The sequence below is a fragment of the Quercus suber genome, unplaced genomic scaffold (assembly GCF_002906115.3).
Source record: "Quercus suber isolate HL8 unplaced genomic scaffold, Cork oak 2.0 scaffold_33, whole genome shotgun sequence".
Taxonomy (NCBI): domain Eukaryota; kingdom Viridiplantae; phylum Streptophyta; class Magnoliopsida; order Fagales; family Fagaceae; genus Quercus; species Quercus suber.
In genome coordinates this window covers 559,255-575,639 of record NW_027069498.1, presented here as the reverse complement: position 1 = coordinate 575,639, position 16,385 = coordinate 559,255, and the positions used below count along the sequence as shown (strand labels likewise).

Below are 16,385 nucleotides of genomic sequence, written 5' to 3'. Positions count from 1 at the left end.
CCAAAAAAAAAAAAAAAAAAAACCTACAAAATGGACAGGCTTATCTGGATGCAAGATTTTAAATGTTCTCTGCCTCAATGATAGGCTTATCATATTCTGCTTGCTCTTCTTTGGCATGCTCTTTCAATTCACGTTGCTTTGGAGTCAGATTCCTTCACAAATGACGAGTCGGGTAGTAAATTAGGTTCCTACCAACGTTGTCAATACCTTTATTTGGAATGCAAACTAGAACAAGAAACCCCCTTTCTCCTTCGAATAAAATTACGGGTCATTTTCTGTCCATTCCAGCCTAAATTGGAGTTTGGACTTGTAGTAAGTTATCAAGCTGTATCTTTTTTTTTTTTTTTTCCTCCCACTTATATGTAACCCACAAAATACAAATTCCAAAGCAATTGAAATTTTAATTACAAGAAAATTTTGGCACCAAATATGGATTGATAGTAGTAAGTAAAAGAGTGATATTAGTGGTAGATCTAAATGAGAACTTTTAAAACTTTGCCAACTAAACTGTTATGAAAAATGTTGTAAATTTTTTTGTGTATTGCTTTTTTTTTTTTTTTTTTTTTTGAGAAGTGCTACATCAAATCCTAGATGTTAAGTTGTTATTGGTTCTAAATTCTAATTTCAACCCACCACAGAAATTATTATTTTGCTATGGTCAATAACAACTTGTAATATCATGCTACCTAAAATTTGTTATAAAAATTGTGTGAAAAATGTTATGGATGTACTATTTCTTTCTCTATTTTTTTTTTCTTGTTTTTCATTTGATATAAAAATATTGTTTTATTTATTGACTAATATTTGGTTTTAATTAATACCATTACAATAAAATAAAAAAATCATATTAGTTAAAATTTGGAGGCCTTTTATATACATGGGGCTCTAGACGACCACCTTAATTACTTATATAGTAAAGAGCCAACACTACTAAAATTACTCCCCTTAACTCCAAGTTTTGGCTCCATACTATGAACATTAGCAATAAAAGAAAAGCTACAAATGCAGATAGTGTACACTTGGCTTGGCAAAAATTATGATAAAGTGGATGATGAATTTTTTTTTTTTTTTTTTGAGAAAAATGGATGATGAAATTGTTGTGCACTATTGTGTACTCTATGCATTTAATGGAAGTGAAGCTAGACCACTTATCTGGTGGAAAATGCGCTAGCTAGAGGCCACGATGCGAAGACAAAATACCGTGTATGGCCAAAGTCTTTTGTTTTGTCTCCATGTATACTTTTATTTATCTTCTAAAAAAAAATGTATACTTTTAATTTTAGTTACATGATTTAGTAAATAATCATGTGATTGTTTTCAAAAATAATACTAATCATGTGATTATTAAATAATTTTATGAATTTTTTTTTTAATATACATGTATATACAATCTTATAAAACAGTCACAAAATGAGTTGGAATTTCAACTAGATTTTAAGGAAAACTTTATCAGTTAAAATGTTCAAAACTTTGGCCTAGCCCCTAAACATGCTTCCTTATATTTATTAACCTTCCCCCACAAAAAATAAAAATAAAAATAAGAAAGACAAGTCTTAGCTTCCGACAACCAGAGGTCATTCCTCGCGTCTGGTTTGGGTTAATTTGACAAACCTTTGACGCCATTGACGCCAAGTCTTCAATTGTTGTTTTGTAGGTAATGTTAAAGGAAATGTTAAGTTACTATAAAATTTATTTATTACCAAAAAAAAAAAAAAAATTACAAATTGGTATGTGATAATGAATCTAATTAATTTATTTATTACCAAAAAAAAAAAGCCAATGCCAATAGCTGGAACTAGGGGAATATATCTTTAAGAGCAATCGTAATACAAAGATTAATCAACCATTTTGTTTTCCTCAAAACTACATATAAGAAACTAAAATTTTGGTCAAATCACAGTGGGTAAATTATAATTTACCTTAAATAAAAAATTTATGTGGAAAATACGGGCCGCCCTACCCAAGCCGACCCAACCTACAACCCAATTAACATGACCTGTTTTTTATATGTTTAAAATGGCCCATTTTGACACGGACATGTTTTCAACTCAAACCCAATTGACCCGACCCAAACTACATACCAGTTTTGCCATATCTGTAAGATTCTCTAATTGACTTTAGGCATGATTATTTATCATTATGAAAGAGAGCATATATTAATAATTAAAAAATCTTCCTTATTCATTATAAGGAATTATCACCTTTAATTTTATTTGTGAGTTGTTTCTTTTATGAACTCCCATCGTGTTTGGACCCGAAAATAAATCCTGTCAAAATATTGAAAAATCCTGTTAGGCTAAATTTGGAATAGTACTATTCATTCATGCCAAATTTTTTACCATTTAAAACATCTCATTTGAAGTGTCTTATTTAAAAGTGTGAGCTTAGTTAATATGCCCCATTTAAAAGTGTCGTGTTCTTTTTTTTTTTTTTTAACGTACTTTCCCCAATTGCTTCTCCTAATGTTTTAGTTTATATTAATAAAATAGAAATATATTCTCGTGGTAGTTGGTTGGAAAGTCAACATGGATGCCAAGTTTTAGTCTAGGTCTTCTCAAGGATTTTAGAAGAAAGCACATGAATATAGCTTTTTTTTTTATTGTTTATATATATATATATATATATATTCCAGAAAATTGTTTTGTTTCTTAACAAACTGAGGAACACAGAACCTTAGAAAAAAAACAATCCAAACATTAATCAGGCTTCGAATTTAGTTGGTCTGGGCTTAAAAAAAAATGAGCTTGGCCCAACCCATAAACATGATTCTACATTCCCAACAAATATGAGTAAACAAAAAAAAAAAAAATAATAATAATCTAAGGAAATTTTTAGCTGGAAGCACATTTCGGCATAGAGGTTAATTTGTCAAAAAACAAGGCATCATGGTTGGTAGAAACTGGAAACACACGAAGTCTTCGACTATTTTTTTTGAGAAGTAAAAGTCTTCGACTATTGTAATCTCCAATAATGCAAGTATTATCTAGCCCAATATTTGAGCCAATTTATGTTAGCTCATTAATCACTACAATTAAAAAGAACAAAAGTCTCTCTTCTTTTCAGTGTGGGATTAAACATTTTCACTAATTCCTCATCTTCCATATTTACTCCTACATCTTTACATTTATATTGTAACATTTATTCATTTTAATTATTTAATATTAAAATGCCCCAACACTAATCTTATAAAAAAAACAAACAAGTGGAAAAAGGAAAATGATTAGAGTCCTTGAAATACTGACATATATCAAGGACTTACTCATTTGATTTTTTCCTTGAAATAATGAGAGATGAGAAATTGTTCAGAACTGTCCTTGGAATAGCTTTATGAAACACGCTTTGCATTATATAAATCTCTAGCCTCTTCTTGATCTTGGGTAAATTCTCAAATAATGCAATGCTCTTAATACCAAGGGCATAGGTTAGTCATCACTAAACATTATCTAAGAAGAAAGTACTGTATACATCGACAAAGTCTTTGGCTTCTTGTTGAGGGTCTTCTAATTGCAAAATTATTGGCGAGAGGAAACAAATATCAGAAGTCAATGGTTATCAGCACAAAGAACTAACATGCGAACGGACTCAAAGGGGCCGGAGTATAACCAAAAATTAAAAATAAATAAATAAACATCCATATGGTATTAACAAACTATCAACCAAGACAAATACAAAAATCATTGTTTCTTAATGTATTAAGAATTTAAGATGTTGTTTCTTAACACATAACACTATTGTTTCTTAATACACTACAATTAAGAGAGTCAATTTCATACCGAAAGCTATTTCAATTTAATTAAAAAAAAATGAAATTTTTTGATACCAGCGAATATTGTTGTACTATTTCACAATTATCACTATATATATATATATATATAAACAAACATTTAATAAATTACTAAAAGGAATGTAAATATATTCATTTTTAGTCATATCTCAACCACCAACCAACAATTTTTTTTAACTGTCTCTCTAAACTTCCTTATTCAAATGTTAAAACTTAATCCTTCATAAGTCCACACCTACCTAGCCTACGTATTATAGTTAGCTCTGCTTTTAATTAAGTTTTATCTCTTATTATTATTATTATTATTACTATTTTTTATCTTTTTTATCTTTTAATAACGTAATATTATATAAAATGATATAATTTGGGTCACAACTTATTTACGTGATGAATTATAAACAGTAAAAGTGTGTCATTACTCTTTTTACTTTCTTTTTTTTTTTCTTATACACGTTTTGCTTTACATTTCAGTCTTGTCACTTTTTTTTTTTAAGAACTTTAGTCCTGTCACTTTGCTTCAATTTATTGCCCTTGACTGACTACTCAATAGAGTCAATACTCAGTACTCACTGCTCAGTTTCACATGAGGGTGACTATCTTTGAATTACAAATTCATTTGAATTCAATGGTGTACTCAGGCTGTGTTTGTTTTGACTTCAAAATACTTCCAGAAAACCATTTCCGTAAAACTTGAGTGTTTGGCTGAATTGGAAAATTCGGTCAACTGAAAATCATTTCCCCTTTGACCGAAAATTAGAGCTCCCAAGGCTGAAATTCATTTCAGCTTCTATTTTCACTTCAAATGGCATTTTCCGGAAAACGAACCACCAGAGCACAAAGAGAGAGAGAGAGCGAGAGAGAGAACGAATAGAGCCCAAATCTTCGACTGCGTCGCCACGAACGGAAAACGAACCACCACAGCCCATCGCCGGCGTCCACGATCTTCGACTTTGTCGGCGCCACGAACGGACGAACCCAGAACCCACGATCTTTGACTTCGCCGGCGGCGCGAACCCACGATCTTCGACTTCGCCTTCGCGCCACGAACTGATCTTCGACTTCGCCGGCGAACCCAGAGCCCAGATCACCACCGAAGACCGACCCACCGAAGATCGCACCCCACCGACGAACCCACGAGGCTTCGACCTTCGAATTTTTTTTTTTTTTTAAGTTTGATTGTTGTTGTTGTTGTTGTTGTTGTTGTTGTTGCTGTGTTGTTGTTGTCGGAGTGTTGTTGTTGCCGGAATTTGCTGCCGGAATTTGTTGTTGAAGGGTAGGAAAATAGCATTTTCTTAATAGAACCAAACACATAAAAATATTTTCCACAACAATTTTCATAATACACCCAAACACATAAAAATATTTTCCTTTTCCGAAAAATAACATTTTCGGAAAATATGTATTTTCCGAAAAACGTTTTACACGAAACAAACACAGCCAGTTTCACTTGTAAAGACACCCAAAACAAAAATAAATAAATAAATAAAAGATACAGAATGCTAAATGCAGTACTTACTGAGATAGAGAAAAACAAAGAAGACGCATAACAGCACTCACACTCTGGCTGTCTCACACAGTCAACAATTGTGGCTGTGTGATTGCACTCACACAGTCAATAATTGTGGCTGTCTCACACAGCCACTGCATTCACACAGCCACTGCACTCACACAGTCTGTCTCACACCGTCAACAATTGTGGCTTTGAGTTTCTCTATTTCCTTTCTTTTGTCAGGTCACGTGGAAAAAGTAGTGAAAAAAGTAGCATAATAATTGGGTCACGTGGGAAAAGGGAGGGAAAAAGGTAGCGAAAGAATTTGAAACACAGGCAATAAGTTAAGTTATATGTTAGAGATTCGCATCACCTCATTTATAAATTTTTCCATTTTACACATTTAAAACCTACTTTTTCTATTTTACATATTTAATTTTATAAGACACCTACATCAGTCTGTTTATTATACACATTTATTTAAATAAAATATTCACTCTTCTCAATTTTTTATTATATCTCTCAACTACCTACGCGCCCCCTCTCTTATCAGATTACCTCTCCCTCTCTCTTCTCATTTTTTTTCTTAACAGCCTCTCTCTCTTATCTCTCTCTCTCTTCGTCTCGTTCTTTTTCAAAAAACTACCAGCCCAAATATAGTTCTTCACCGGCCGGTCCAGAAATCAAGCTCCGGCGACCCAAATCGCGTTTTCACCGGCAGATCTACGAACCAAGCTCCGGCGACCCAAAACCAAGCCTCGGCGACCCAGATCGCGTCTTCACCGGTCGATCCACGAACCATGCTCCACAAACCAAGCCCCGGCGACCCAAATCGCGTTTACACTGGCCGATCCACAAACCAACCTCCGGCGACTCAGAACCAAGCCTCGGCGACCCAGATCGTGTCTTCACTGGCTGATCCACAAACCACGCTCCACGAACCAAGCTCCGACGACCCACGAACCAAGCTTCGATCTCTGTGTCTTTTGGTTTGTCTGTGTGGGTTTGTTTGTGTGTGGGTTTGTTTGTGTGTTGATATGTGTTTGTGTGTGGGTGTGTCTGAGGTTGTTGTTCACGGAATGGGGAGAGAAAATTTGGTGCGAACGGATAATATTATTTTAGTATATACACGAGCTACAGTACCCGTGTATATTTACACGGGTACTGCAGCTCAGGGAAAAATATAGCCGGTTTTACATATTTTTACACCCACTGATATGGGTGCTTTTTTGCTCAAAATGTGCAAAATTTACACTGTATATGTATTTTAGAAGACTATAACTGATCTGATGTGAATGCTCTTATAAAGAACTCGCGCATAAACTCAGTTTCAAAAAAAATTTACATTGTTAAATATTTTTTAAATAGTGATAAAACACTAATAATTTAAAAAAATAGAAATATTTGATTATTTTTGCCCTCAAATAATGGATGTACTTTTTACCTTTGGAAAAAAAAAAAAAGCACAAGCTATGATCTGAGAAAGTTGTATGTGTAGTGGGTGTAGCTTTCCTGCCTGTTGAAGGATTAGATAAAAGGGAAATTAAGAGAGAAAGGAAAACGTGGTGTGTATTAGATAGGGAAAAAGAAGAAGCTGGAAATGAAAAAGTGTCCGAAAGTTTATCACTCAATAATGTTCAGAAAACCAAAAAATATAGTCCAAAAGAGGCTAGTACCAAAAGTTGTTTCAATTTGGTCAAAGAAATAAAATATTTCGATTATTTCAAAATTATGGTTAATTTTATATTTTATATATATATATATATATATATATACACACATATTTAAAAGTCTTTATTATTATAATTATAATAATTTTATTTGTCTCACATAATATATTTTAATAATCATAATTATACGTGGATTCTTTTTTTTCCTAAATAAGATACACCAATTGTTAGAATGTTAAATAGAAAATAAATAAAATAGAAAAAAATTTTAAAATTTAAGGCTAAAGCCTGCAATACAAGGTAGTGTCGGTAGACAAAAGACAAAGTTTTGAAGAGTTGAAAGCGTTTATTCAAAACTTTGAACTTTATTAGAGCATCCGCATTTGGATGGCTATATGCCAAATGCAAAGCATATTTAGCATATAAGCTCAAAACACACCCAGCAGTTGGAAGGCTAAATCCCATATGCAAAAAAAAATTTGAGATTTTGCTACAGTATCATCTCAAATGTAAGATGGTACTGTAGCAAAATGTTATAAAAAAAAATATTTTTTAATTGCTTTTACCTGGCAAATGTCTCACTCCTCTCTCATTTTATCTCTTTCTTTTCTCTCTCTTCCTTCTCTCTTTCTCATCCCCTCTCTCTCTCGCCGAATCACCAAGCCGGATCGGGCTCACGTCGGATCAAATTTTTAGATCGGCATGGTGGCGAGCTGGTGGCGCGGCTGAGATCGGCGTGATGGCCGGAGGTTAGCGCAGTGGAGATCGGCGTTTGGTGGTGTTGACATGGTGACCGAGTCGTGCGTGGAGATCGGTTTGGCGAGGTGGGTTTTGATTTTGGGTGGGTTCAGATTGGGTTTTGATCGGTGGAAGGAGATTGGGTTTTGATTTTCGGTGGGCGTGTGGCGTGGTGGTGGTGACTGGTGGTTTGTTGGGGTCCGGTGGCAGTGGGTTTTGATTTTGTTGGGTTGTTGGGTTCGGCGGCAGTGGGTTCGGTGGCAGTGGGTTTTGATTTTGTTGGGTTGTTGGGTTCGGCGGCAATGATTTTGTTGGGTTGTTGGGTTCAGCGGCAGTGGGTTCGGCGGCAATGGGTTTTGATTTTGTTGGGTTGTTGGGTTCGGCGGCAGTGGGTTCGGTGGCAGTGGGTTTTGATTTTGTTGGGTTGGGTTCGCGGCAGTGATTTTGTTGGGTTGTTGGGTTCAGCGGCAGTGGGTTCGGCGGCTGTGGGTTTTGATTTTGTTGGGTTGTTGGTTCGGTGGCAGTGGTTTTGATTTTGTTGGGTGTTGGGTTCGGCGGCAGTGATTTTGTTGGGTTGTTGGGTTCGGCGGCAGTGGGTTTTGATTTTGTTGGGTTGTTGGGTTCGGCGGCAGTGGTTTGTTGGTTTTGATTTTGGATTGTTGTTGTGATTTGCTGGGGTGGCTGGGTTTGTTCATGTGATTTGTTGTTGTGATTTTTCTGGGTTTTTTTTTTTTTTTTTTTTTTGGTTGTTGACGGTAGTTTCTAGGTTGGTGGTGGTGGTGGCAGCGGTGGTGGTGTGCAGCGGTGGTGGTAATTGTTGTTACTGACCAGAAGGAAAGAGAGAGAGAATAAATAATGTATAAATAATGTGTTGTAATGTATAATGGTAATTGTGAGAAATATTATTTTATTGTGTAAAAATATTATTTTAATGAGTAGGATTGGGATATAAAAGTTGGGATGTTGGAGAATTGTAAAATTGTATTGTATAATTGAAAAAGTGACTTTTTGAGGTGGTAAAATAAGATAGGATTTAGAATCCGGCTGTGGATGCTCTTAGAGAGTTATTCTGTACAGGCTGGCCGGACAAAAAACAATGAATAGGCTCGTAAAAACAAATTCTTTCTTTAGCTTTATTTTCAATATCATATAAAGTAAATTACCTTCTGGCACCTTTTTTTTTATTTAGAAAAAATCGTCATCGTAGTTGGGTGGAAAGACACCATGATGCAAACTGTGAAGACTTAGTCTAAGTCATGTGAAATAATGTATGTAACTTTTTGCTTTTGGAAAAAGCACAAGATATGGTCTGAGAAAGTTGTATGTGTAGTGGGTATATATAGGAGAGTGGTGGCAGTGTTATTTCAACTCAAAACCTATTTTGCTTTGAAGTATAAATCATAGTTGAGCAAAAAATTTGTTATTCTTATTGTCATAGAAAATCAGAAAAAGAAAAAGTAATGGAGTTGCTGGGACATTATTGGTGGTGGCCGGTGGCGTTAGTTTTGGTTCATTTTGGTATGAATGGGTGCTTTGGTTGCTAGGAGCAAGAGAGAATTGCTCTCTTGGAACTCAAAGCTTCCACTATCAACTACACTGATGAATATTATGACACTGATGAATATTATTTTCTTCATTGGGACTCAGTCGACAAAGAGAGTGATTGCTGTGAGTGGAAAAGAGTCAAGTGCAACATTACTACTGGCCGTGTAATCCAACTTACTCTTAATGGTACGATGTCTTATTCGAGTAGAGAAAGTGAGGGAGGTTGGTACTTTAATGCCTCTCTATTTCTTCCCTTTAAAGACCTCCAGTACCTCGATTTGAGTGTAAATAACATTCATGGTTGGGTCCCAAATGAAGGTACCAAAGTTTATATCCTAAGAAAAGTAGAAAGTATTTAATTTGTTGATATTCTAATTTTTTTCTATTACTCCCTTTCTTTAAAAATAGTCGAGAAAAAAATAGCTATATTTTAGGAATCATTTTATATTGTTTTCTGGGAATATATAGTTGCATATGTGAAAATTGAAGCATCTAAATTACAGGTTTTGAAAGATTCTCTGCGTTGAGCAAGCTGGAGGTGCTTCACTTGGAGGCTAATTATTTCAATTACAACATTCTTTCATCCTTGAGTGGAATTGCTTCCCTCAAGGAACTGTATTTGGGGGAAAACGATTTTAATGGATCAATCCAAGGTAAGCCTTCGGGTAAAATTCTCATTAATTTGCAAAGGAATGAAAAGTGCTTAATTCTTGAGTGTGTGAACTTTTTGGTTTCCCTCCAACTAATCTGTTTGACCAAAGTAAATTGTTTGAAAGTATTTTCTTCTTTTTTACCTTTTCTTTAAAAATAAATGTAGATTCATTTATTTTTAAAGATTCATTTTGTACTGTTTTGTGGGAATATAAAGTCATAGACATGCAAATTGAATAATCTAAATTGCAGGTTTTGAAAGATTCTCTTTGTTGAGCAAGCTGGAGGTGCTTCACTTGGATGATGATAATTTCAATAACAGCATTCTGCAATCCTTAAGTGGTATTGCATCGCTCAAGGAGCTACGTTTGAGTAGAAACAATTTGAATGGATCAATCCATATCAAAGGTAAAACTCTCATTAATTTGTAAAGGAATATTATTGGAAGAGTGTTTCATGCATGCTTACTAAGCATGTAACATTTCTTATTTCCCTCCTATCAATCATTGATATTTATGCAACTAAATTTCATCCTTTTTTTTCCTTAGTTATTTTAAATGAAAGTATTTATGTGACTGAAATCCCTTTTTTCTTCCATGATTTTTCATGTTCCATTTTTTTTTTTAATGTAGAATTTAAAGCATTTAGCAACTTGGAGGAGCTCTACTTGAATGACAATAAGATTGATGACTTCGTGACAACAAGAGGTATGATAGTTTGTAAAAATATACGTTCATGGATTAAAATCAATTACTTCTTTTGTATGGTATGTCAAATGAAATTATCATGTCGATGTTTTGAGACATTTTATTTTGCCTTATAGATTCAAACATCTTAACTAAGCTGCAACTCCTAGACTTGAGTGTGAATGATTTCAGTGCACGAGTTCTTGAGTCATTAACTTCCTTCCCATTGTTGAAGACATTAGATCTCTCAAATAACAATTTGGAGGGACCGTTCATTACTAAAGGTAAATTATACCATTGACATCAAGGTGGCGTTGTTTTATGTTTTTCTCTTAATCACTGGCATAATAGTAGAAAACCTCTATAAAAACCCTATTCTAAATATTGATAATCAAATTTCTTGAAATTCAATGAGACTAAACTTATTGTCTTTCACAAGTATCATAATTTATTTTCATCTTGTTAAATTTTGTATTCAAAATATTAAAAACAAAGACTACGCAATGGAGATTTTAATATTAGCTTTTTTAGCATACCTTTTTGGGCCTAAACCAACAATCACATAGGAGCTTCAAGGTTGTTCTACGTTGTCCAAAGCTAGCAATTCAAACGCATTCTATATTCCAACTTTAGTAACCCTCGAATAAAATGTTTCTCCAATGGTGTTGCACAGGACTATAGTAATGCAAACAAAATCCATACCCTAAGTGCCTCACAACAATATTACAATAAATTCATATATATTCTAAATTATATTAATCTAAAAAAAAATACATATTCTATTTTTCTAATGACTTGTAAGTAATTGATGTTCATTTGTCAAATATTATAATACTTAATTATTATTATAAATTGACCATTAAAATAATTTCTTATCAAATATTTCAAAATAAACTTATAGCATACATGCACATCAAGTGGGACACCAGCTAGATTTTACAAATTGAAGAGTTCAAATAAAAAAAAAATGGTTTTGATATGATTTGTGTAAAAAGGAATTTACCTAAATCGGAAGTAACTGTACCAATAACAAAAAAATGATTTAGATGCTATAGAAAAACCACGGAAAAAAAAAAAGGTTTAATAACACACTCTTAAAATAAGACTGAGATCTTCAAGGAAAAGCATCATCTCTAGTTGAAATAAATTAATTTCATAATTTGAATTAAATTCTAAAATATGAAAGTATATAGACTGCCACATTATGTGGTAGTCTATACTCTATACACTATTATTAGATAAAATAAAATTACTTTCTTTCAAAGAATCTTAGTTACGGAAGTGGTCTTGGCTACTTTAGCACTTCTGTGTGGTATCTTAATAATTTTGAGCAATTAGTAGTACTTTATGCTCTACCGTATCATTTTTTTTTTTTATTGATTTACATACCTCTAAGCTTTCTGCTTTTGTTTTAGAGTTGAGCAAACTAAGCAACCTTGAGCAGTTGAAGTTGGATGGTTCACCGATTGACAAAAGTCTTCTTCGTAAAATTGGAGTTATGACTTCTCTTAATGGATTGGCAGTGAGCGATTGTGGACTGAATGGCACCCTACCTGACCGAGGTAGGGTTTTTTTTTTTTTTTTTTCACAATGATATTGTTTTGAATAATTACAATGGTAGAACATAATAACTAATTATCACGTTATATAGGCTGGTGTGAACTTAAGAAGCTCCAAGAGATAGACCTCGGGCACAATAATTTTGAAGGGAGACTACCTTCATGTATGGCAAACTTGACTTCACTCCGGGTATTGGATCTCTCTTATAATCACTTCAACGGGAACATTGTCCAGTCTCCACTATCAAGTTTGGCATCACTTGAGTACCTTTCTTTCTCAAATAACAATTTCTTCATCCCATCCACATTCTCCTTCCTTTTCAACCTCTCAAATCTTAAGATCCTATTTAGTGATAACAATATATTAGCTTTGGAACCTGACTCTCTTACTTTGATTCCAACCTTCCAATTAAAGCTCTTCAGTTTGTCAAATTGCTCAATTAACATTCACAATAGGATACCTCCCAGATTTCTTCATTACCAATATGATTTGCGAGTAATTAAACTCTCGCACAACAAGTTGGTTGGGCAGTTCCCTTACTGGTTGTTAGAGAACAATACGAAATTGGAGTATTTTATTGTAAATAATAACTCTTTCACGGGTCTTTTTATGGTGCCATATGATATTCGTCCCAACATGTTTTGCATAGATGTTTCTGATAATTACTTACATGGTCCAATTCCCACAAACCTCGGTCTAATTTTTCCAAATTTAGAATTTTTAAAAATGTCAAGAAATAAATTTGAAGGCAATATTCCTTCTTCTTTTGGGAATTTGGTTTTCTTAGACTTGTCTGAGAATCATTTCTCAGGAACCATACCAATGCATTTCATAATGGGTTGCCACAATTTAGAATCTCTCATATTATCAAACAATAGCTTCAGTGGCCAAATATTTCCTACCAATTCTAATTGGACTAGGCTAGAAAATTTACATTTGGACAACAATCACTTCTCAGGCACGCTTCCAACATGGATGGGGAACATGACACATTTAGAAAAAATTGTTATGGCCAAAAATAATTTTGAAGGTCCTATTCCAATTGAGTTATGCAAACTCGTTGATCTTGAATTTCTTGACCTTTCTGACAACAATCTTTTTGGCCCTGTTCCATCTTGCTTCAATTCCTCAAGTATCAGTTTTTTTCAATTAAATAAAAATCACTTGAGCGGTCCAATTCCAAGTTCTTTCCAAAACAACTCCAATCTACTTGCACTGAATCTTCGAGATAACCATCTAACTGGAAACATTCCCAGTTGGATTGGCAGCCTCTCATCATTGAGAATTTTGCTCTTGAAAGCGAATCATTTAGGAGGTCAAATTCCAAATCAAGTATGCCTTTTGCAGAATTTAAACATTTTGGATCTTTCCTACAATAAATTTTCAGGTCTAATTCCTCACTGTTTGAGTAACATTACTTTTGATGCATCTACCCCTAAAGGTTTTTTAGGAGTTTCTTCTATGACGATAGCATTTACAAGCAGTTTGTCATCATATTTGAACACAAAGTCATATATTTTCAAATATCTCCCTGATGATATATATGAGCTTGAAGGATTTGAGAATGTTGAAGAAGTACAGTTCACAACAAAAACTAGAACTTACTCCTACAAGGGTGACATCCTCGAGTACATGTTTGGAATTGACCTCTCATGCAACAACCTAGCAGGTAAAATCCCACTGGAACTCGGTAGGATGAGCAGCAACATTCGGGCATTGAACTTGTCACACAACAATCTATCCGGACCAATCCCAGTAACATTCTCAAATCTAAATCAAATGGAAAGTCTGGATCTTTCCTACAATAATTTGAATGGCAAAATTCCACCTCAGTTGACTGAAATGACCTTTCTAGCGATCTTCACTGTGGCACACAACAACTTATCAGGAACAACACCCGACAGAAAAAATCAATTCATTACTTTTGATGAAAGCAGTTATGAGGGGAACCCTCTCCTGTGTGGACCTCCATTACATAATAGTTGCACCAAAATGAGACCACCGTCTACAATATCAATGGATATTAAGGGGGAAGGTGGAAGTTTCATGGACATGAGTGTCTTCTACATAAGCTTTGTGGTGGCTTACATAGCTGTCCTGCTGGGAATTGTTGTAGTTCTCTACATAAATCCATACTGGCGTAGGGCGTGGTTTAACCTGATCGAAGTGTGCATTGACACTTGCTACTGCTTTTTTGTGGTTCATTACCATAAGTTGTTCAATTTCAGCCTTGCATAGCCTTGTATTGCTACTATTTTGTTGTGGTTTATTACTGTAAGTTGTATTTAATTTCAGACTTGCATAGCCTTGCATTTTAATGATTACATGTACGTGTGTCGCTTCTTGTTGGATTTTGAATCTAAAGATTGAATTTTAATACTACGTTGTGCAAAATCTGTATTTGTTATGTAACTTTAAAGGACTAAGATTGCATTTTTGCATTGTTGCTGTAATTGAATATGTGAGTTATTCAAAGACAGAGAAATACAGCTACCCACAAGGGGTTAGGAGTCTAGCCATGAAGTGCCATGTAACGGCAAGAAAATCTTAAATCTTGCAAATTATTTTGAAATATTGTCCAACTCTTTTCTACTCACCATGAACTCTGCCAAATCACATAAAACATGCTCATGCATTCACAATGTTCAAAACCCGAATATGGGGACATCCAATCCTATGCACAAGCACTTGTCTGATCTGACAGCTCCAAAGAAAACCAATTGAATAATGTTTAACTTTCTAAATGCTTCAATAAATATTGAAGCATCTATATATTCAAAAGATTTATTCCAACATCTAAATATCCATGTACGTGACATTATTCATAACATAATACAAAAATGACAGATAAACTGACTTGACGTTCTCGATAGTGAAAAATATTAAAGAACAATAAATAATATGTACAATAACTTAGATACTCTAGATGCAAGTGATCAAATGTTGTCACCTCAAATAAAACTACCATTGTGATTTGTAAGAAAAAAATTACACACCCCTAACAACTTTCTCTCGGTCCCTCCCCAAAGAAAAAGGACAAAAACGACCCAATCACTGCTACAAAACTTATAGAATGAGTGGGTCTTTCAACAATTGATGTTTTTTCTTCAGTTGCCTTTATCCTTTTTTGCTAAGAATTAGCAAACAAATGACACCAATTGGTCTACATTTTACCATGATGCTCAAGCAGTAGCACGCTTATCATATTCCCCTTGCTCTTCTTTGGCAAACTCTTCAATCAATTCACGTTGCCTTGGGGTCAAATTCCTGCACAAATCAAGCATTTTAATCTACTATAAAAATGAGAGGCTGCAAACACATTCCCATATGATGCTATAGATTACAGTGATATGACACTTTTTTCCCATATATAGTCCACACACTAGATTGAACTGAACCATAAAAATACATTCTGGAGGGTGAAAAATCCTACAACAACAATGGCTAAGAACAAGGAAAGCTACGATGGAATGCTAACATTGAAGTGCACATATTGATCACCAAATGAGTAAGAGTTCCTCGTCTTGATCCCTGCATAAAAACAACAAATTCAGAGGGAAAACACACAATTTCAATATTAAAAAAAAAAAAAAAAAGTTTTTACGCTCAAGATATTTAGAATCTTAACAGACAAATAAAATTAATGATATTACATTTAATAAGTTTCTTAACTAGGGTAAAATCATCAAATCCAACATTGAAATATTGATCAGCAACAAATTGCATATTTTGAGTGACTCATGTGGACTCTCAACGTTAATCATAGAGGATACTCTTCTGTCAAATTTTCATGTTGATTCCTTACTTTAAAATAATAATAAAAAAAAGAATAAATCATGGCAGTAAGAAAAAACCACATTGACACAAGCTGAGGAAGTTGCTTCAATTAAAATTCTGGGAGTTTATTGATATAAGGAACAAAGTGGCTAAAATGTAAAAGGACCAATCATGTCACACACTATTCTCGATAGAGAGCAGGATGCAAGTGGCAAGCCAAAATAAAATCATTTATCACACATAAATTTTTATAATGAAATATGGCATGTCTAGCTCACCAACCTTTCTTCTTCAAAACTACCTTCTAACTGGGCTGGCTGCCAGAGCGAACCTAAATATCAGAAATTAGTTAGATCATGATATTATAGAGAACTAGAACAAGAAATAACCTCTATAAGAAGCCAGTAATCTTAGGCTAAAAGCCAACCCCATAGGAATGACATGGAGGGATAGAGAGATGCTATTTGGCTTTGTCCCAACAAAGG

At 34.1% G+C, this 16,385-nt stretch overlaps 1 protein-coding gene and 1 long non-coding RNA gene across 2 annotated transcripts; one reads left to right on the top strand and one right to left on the bottom strand.

The window, feature by feature from the left end:
* Positions 1-9,097: 9,097 nt before the first annotated feature.
* On the top strand, positions 9,098-14,505 carry LOC111982950 (cuscuta receptor 1). The gene is made up of 7 exons (XM_065770563.1): positions 9,098-9,544; positions 9,730-9,879; positions 10,130-10,285; positions 10,510-10,584; positions 10,701-10,847; positions 11,979-12,125; positions 12,215-14,505. The coding sequence occupies exons 1-7, from the start codon at positions 9,418-9,420 to the stop codon at positions 14,359-14,361; spliced, it is 2,949 nt and encodes a 982-aa protein (XP_065626635.1). The 5' UTR covers positions 9,098-9,417; the 3' UTR covers positions 14,362-14,505.
* Positions 14,506-15,056: 551 nt separating this feature from the next.
* On the bottom strand, positions 15,057-16,265 carry LOC136061157 (uncharacterized). Its single transcript, XR_010627817.1, has 3 exons — positions 16,183-16,265; positions 15,588-15,654; positions 15,057-15,390 (listed from the first exon to the last, which is right to left on the bottom strand). It is a non-coding gene; the product is annotated as an uncharacterized LOC136061157 (long non-coding RNA).
* Positions 16,266-16,385: the final 120 nt, after the last annotated feature.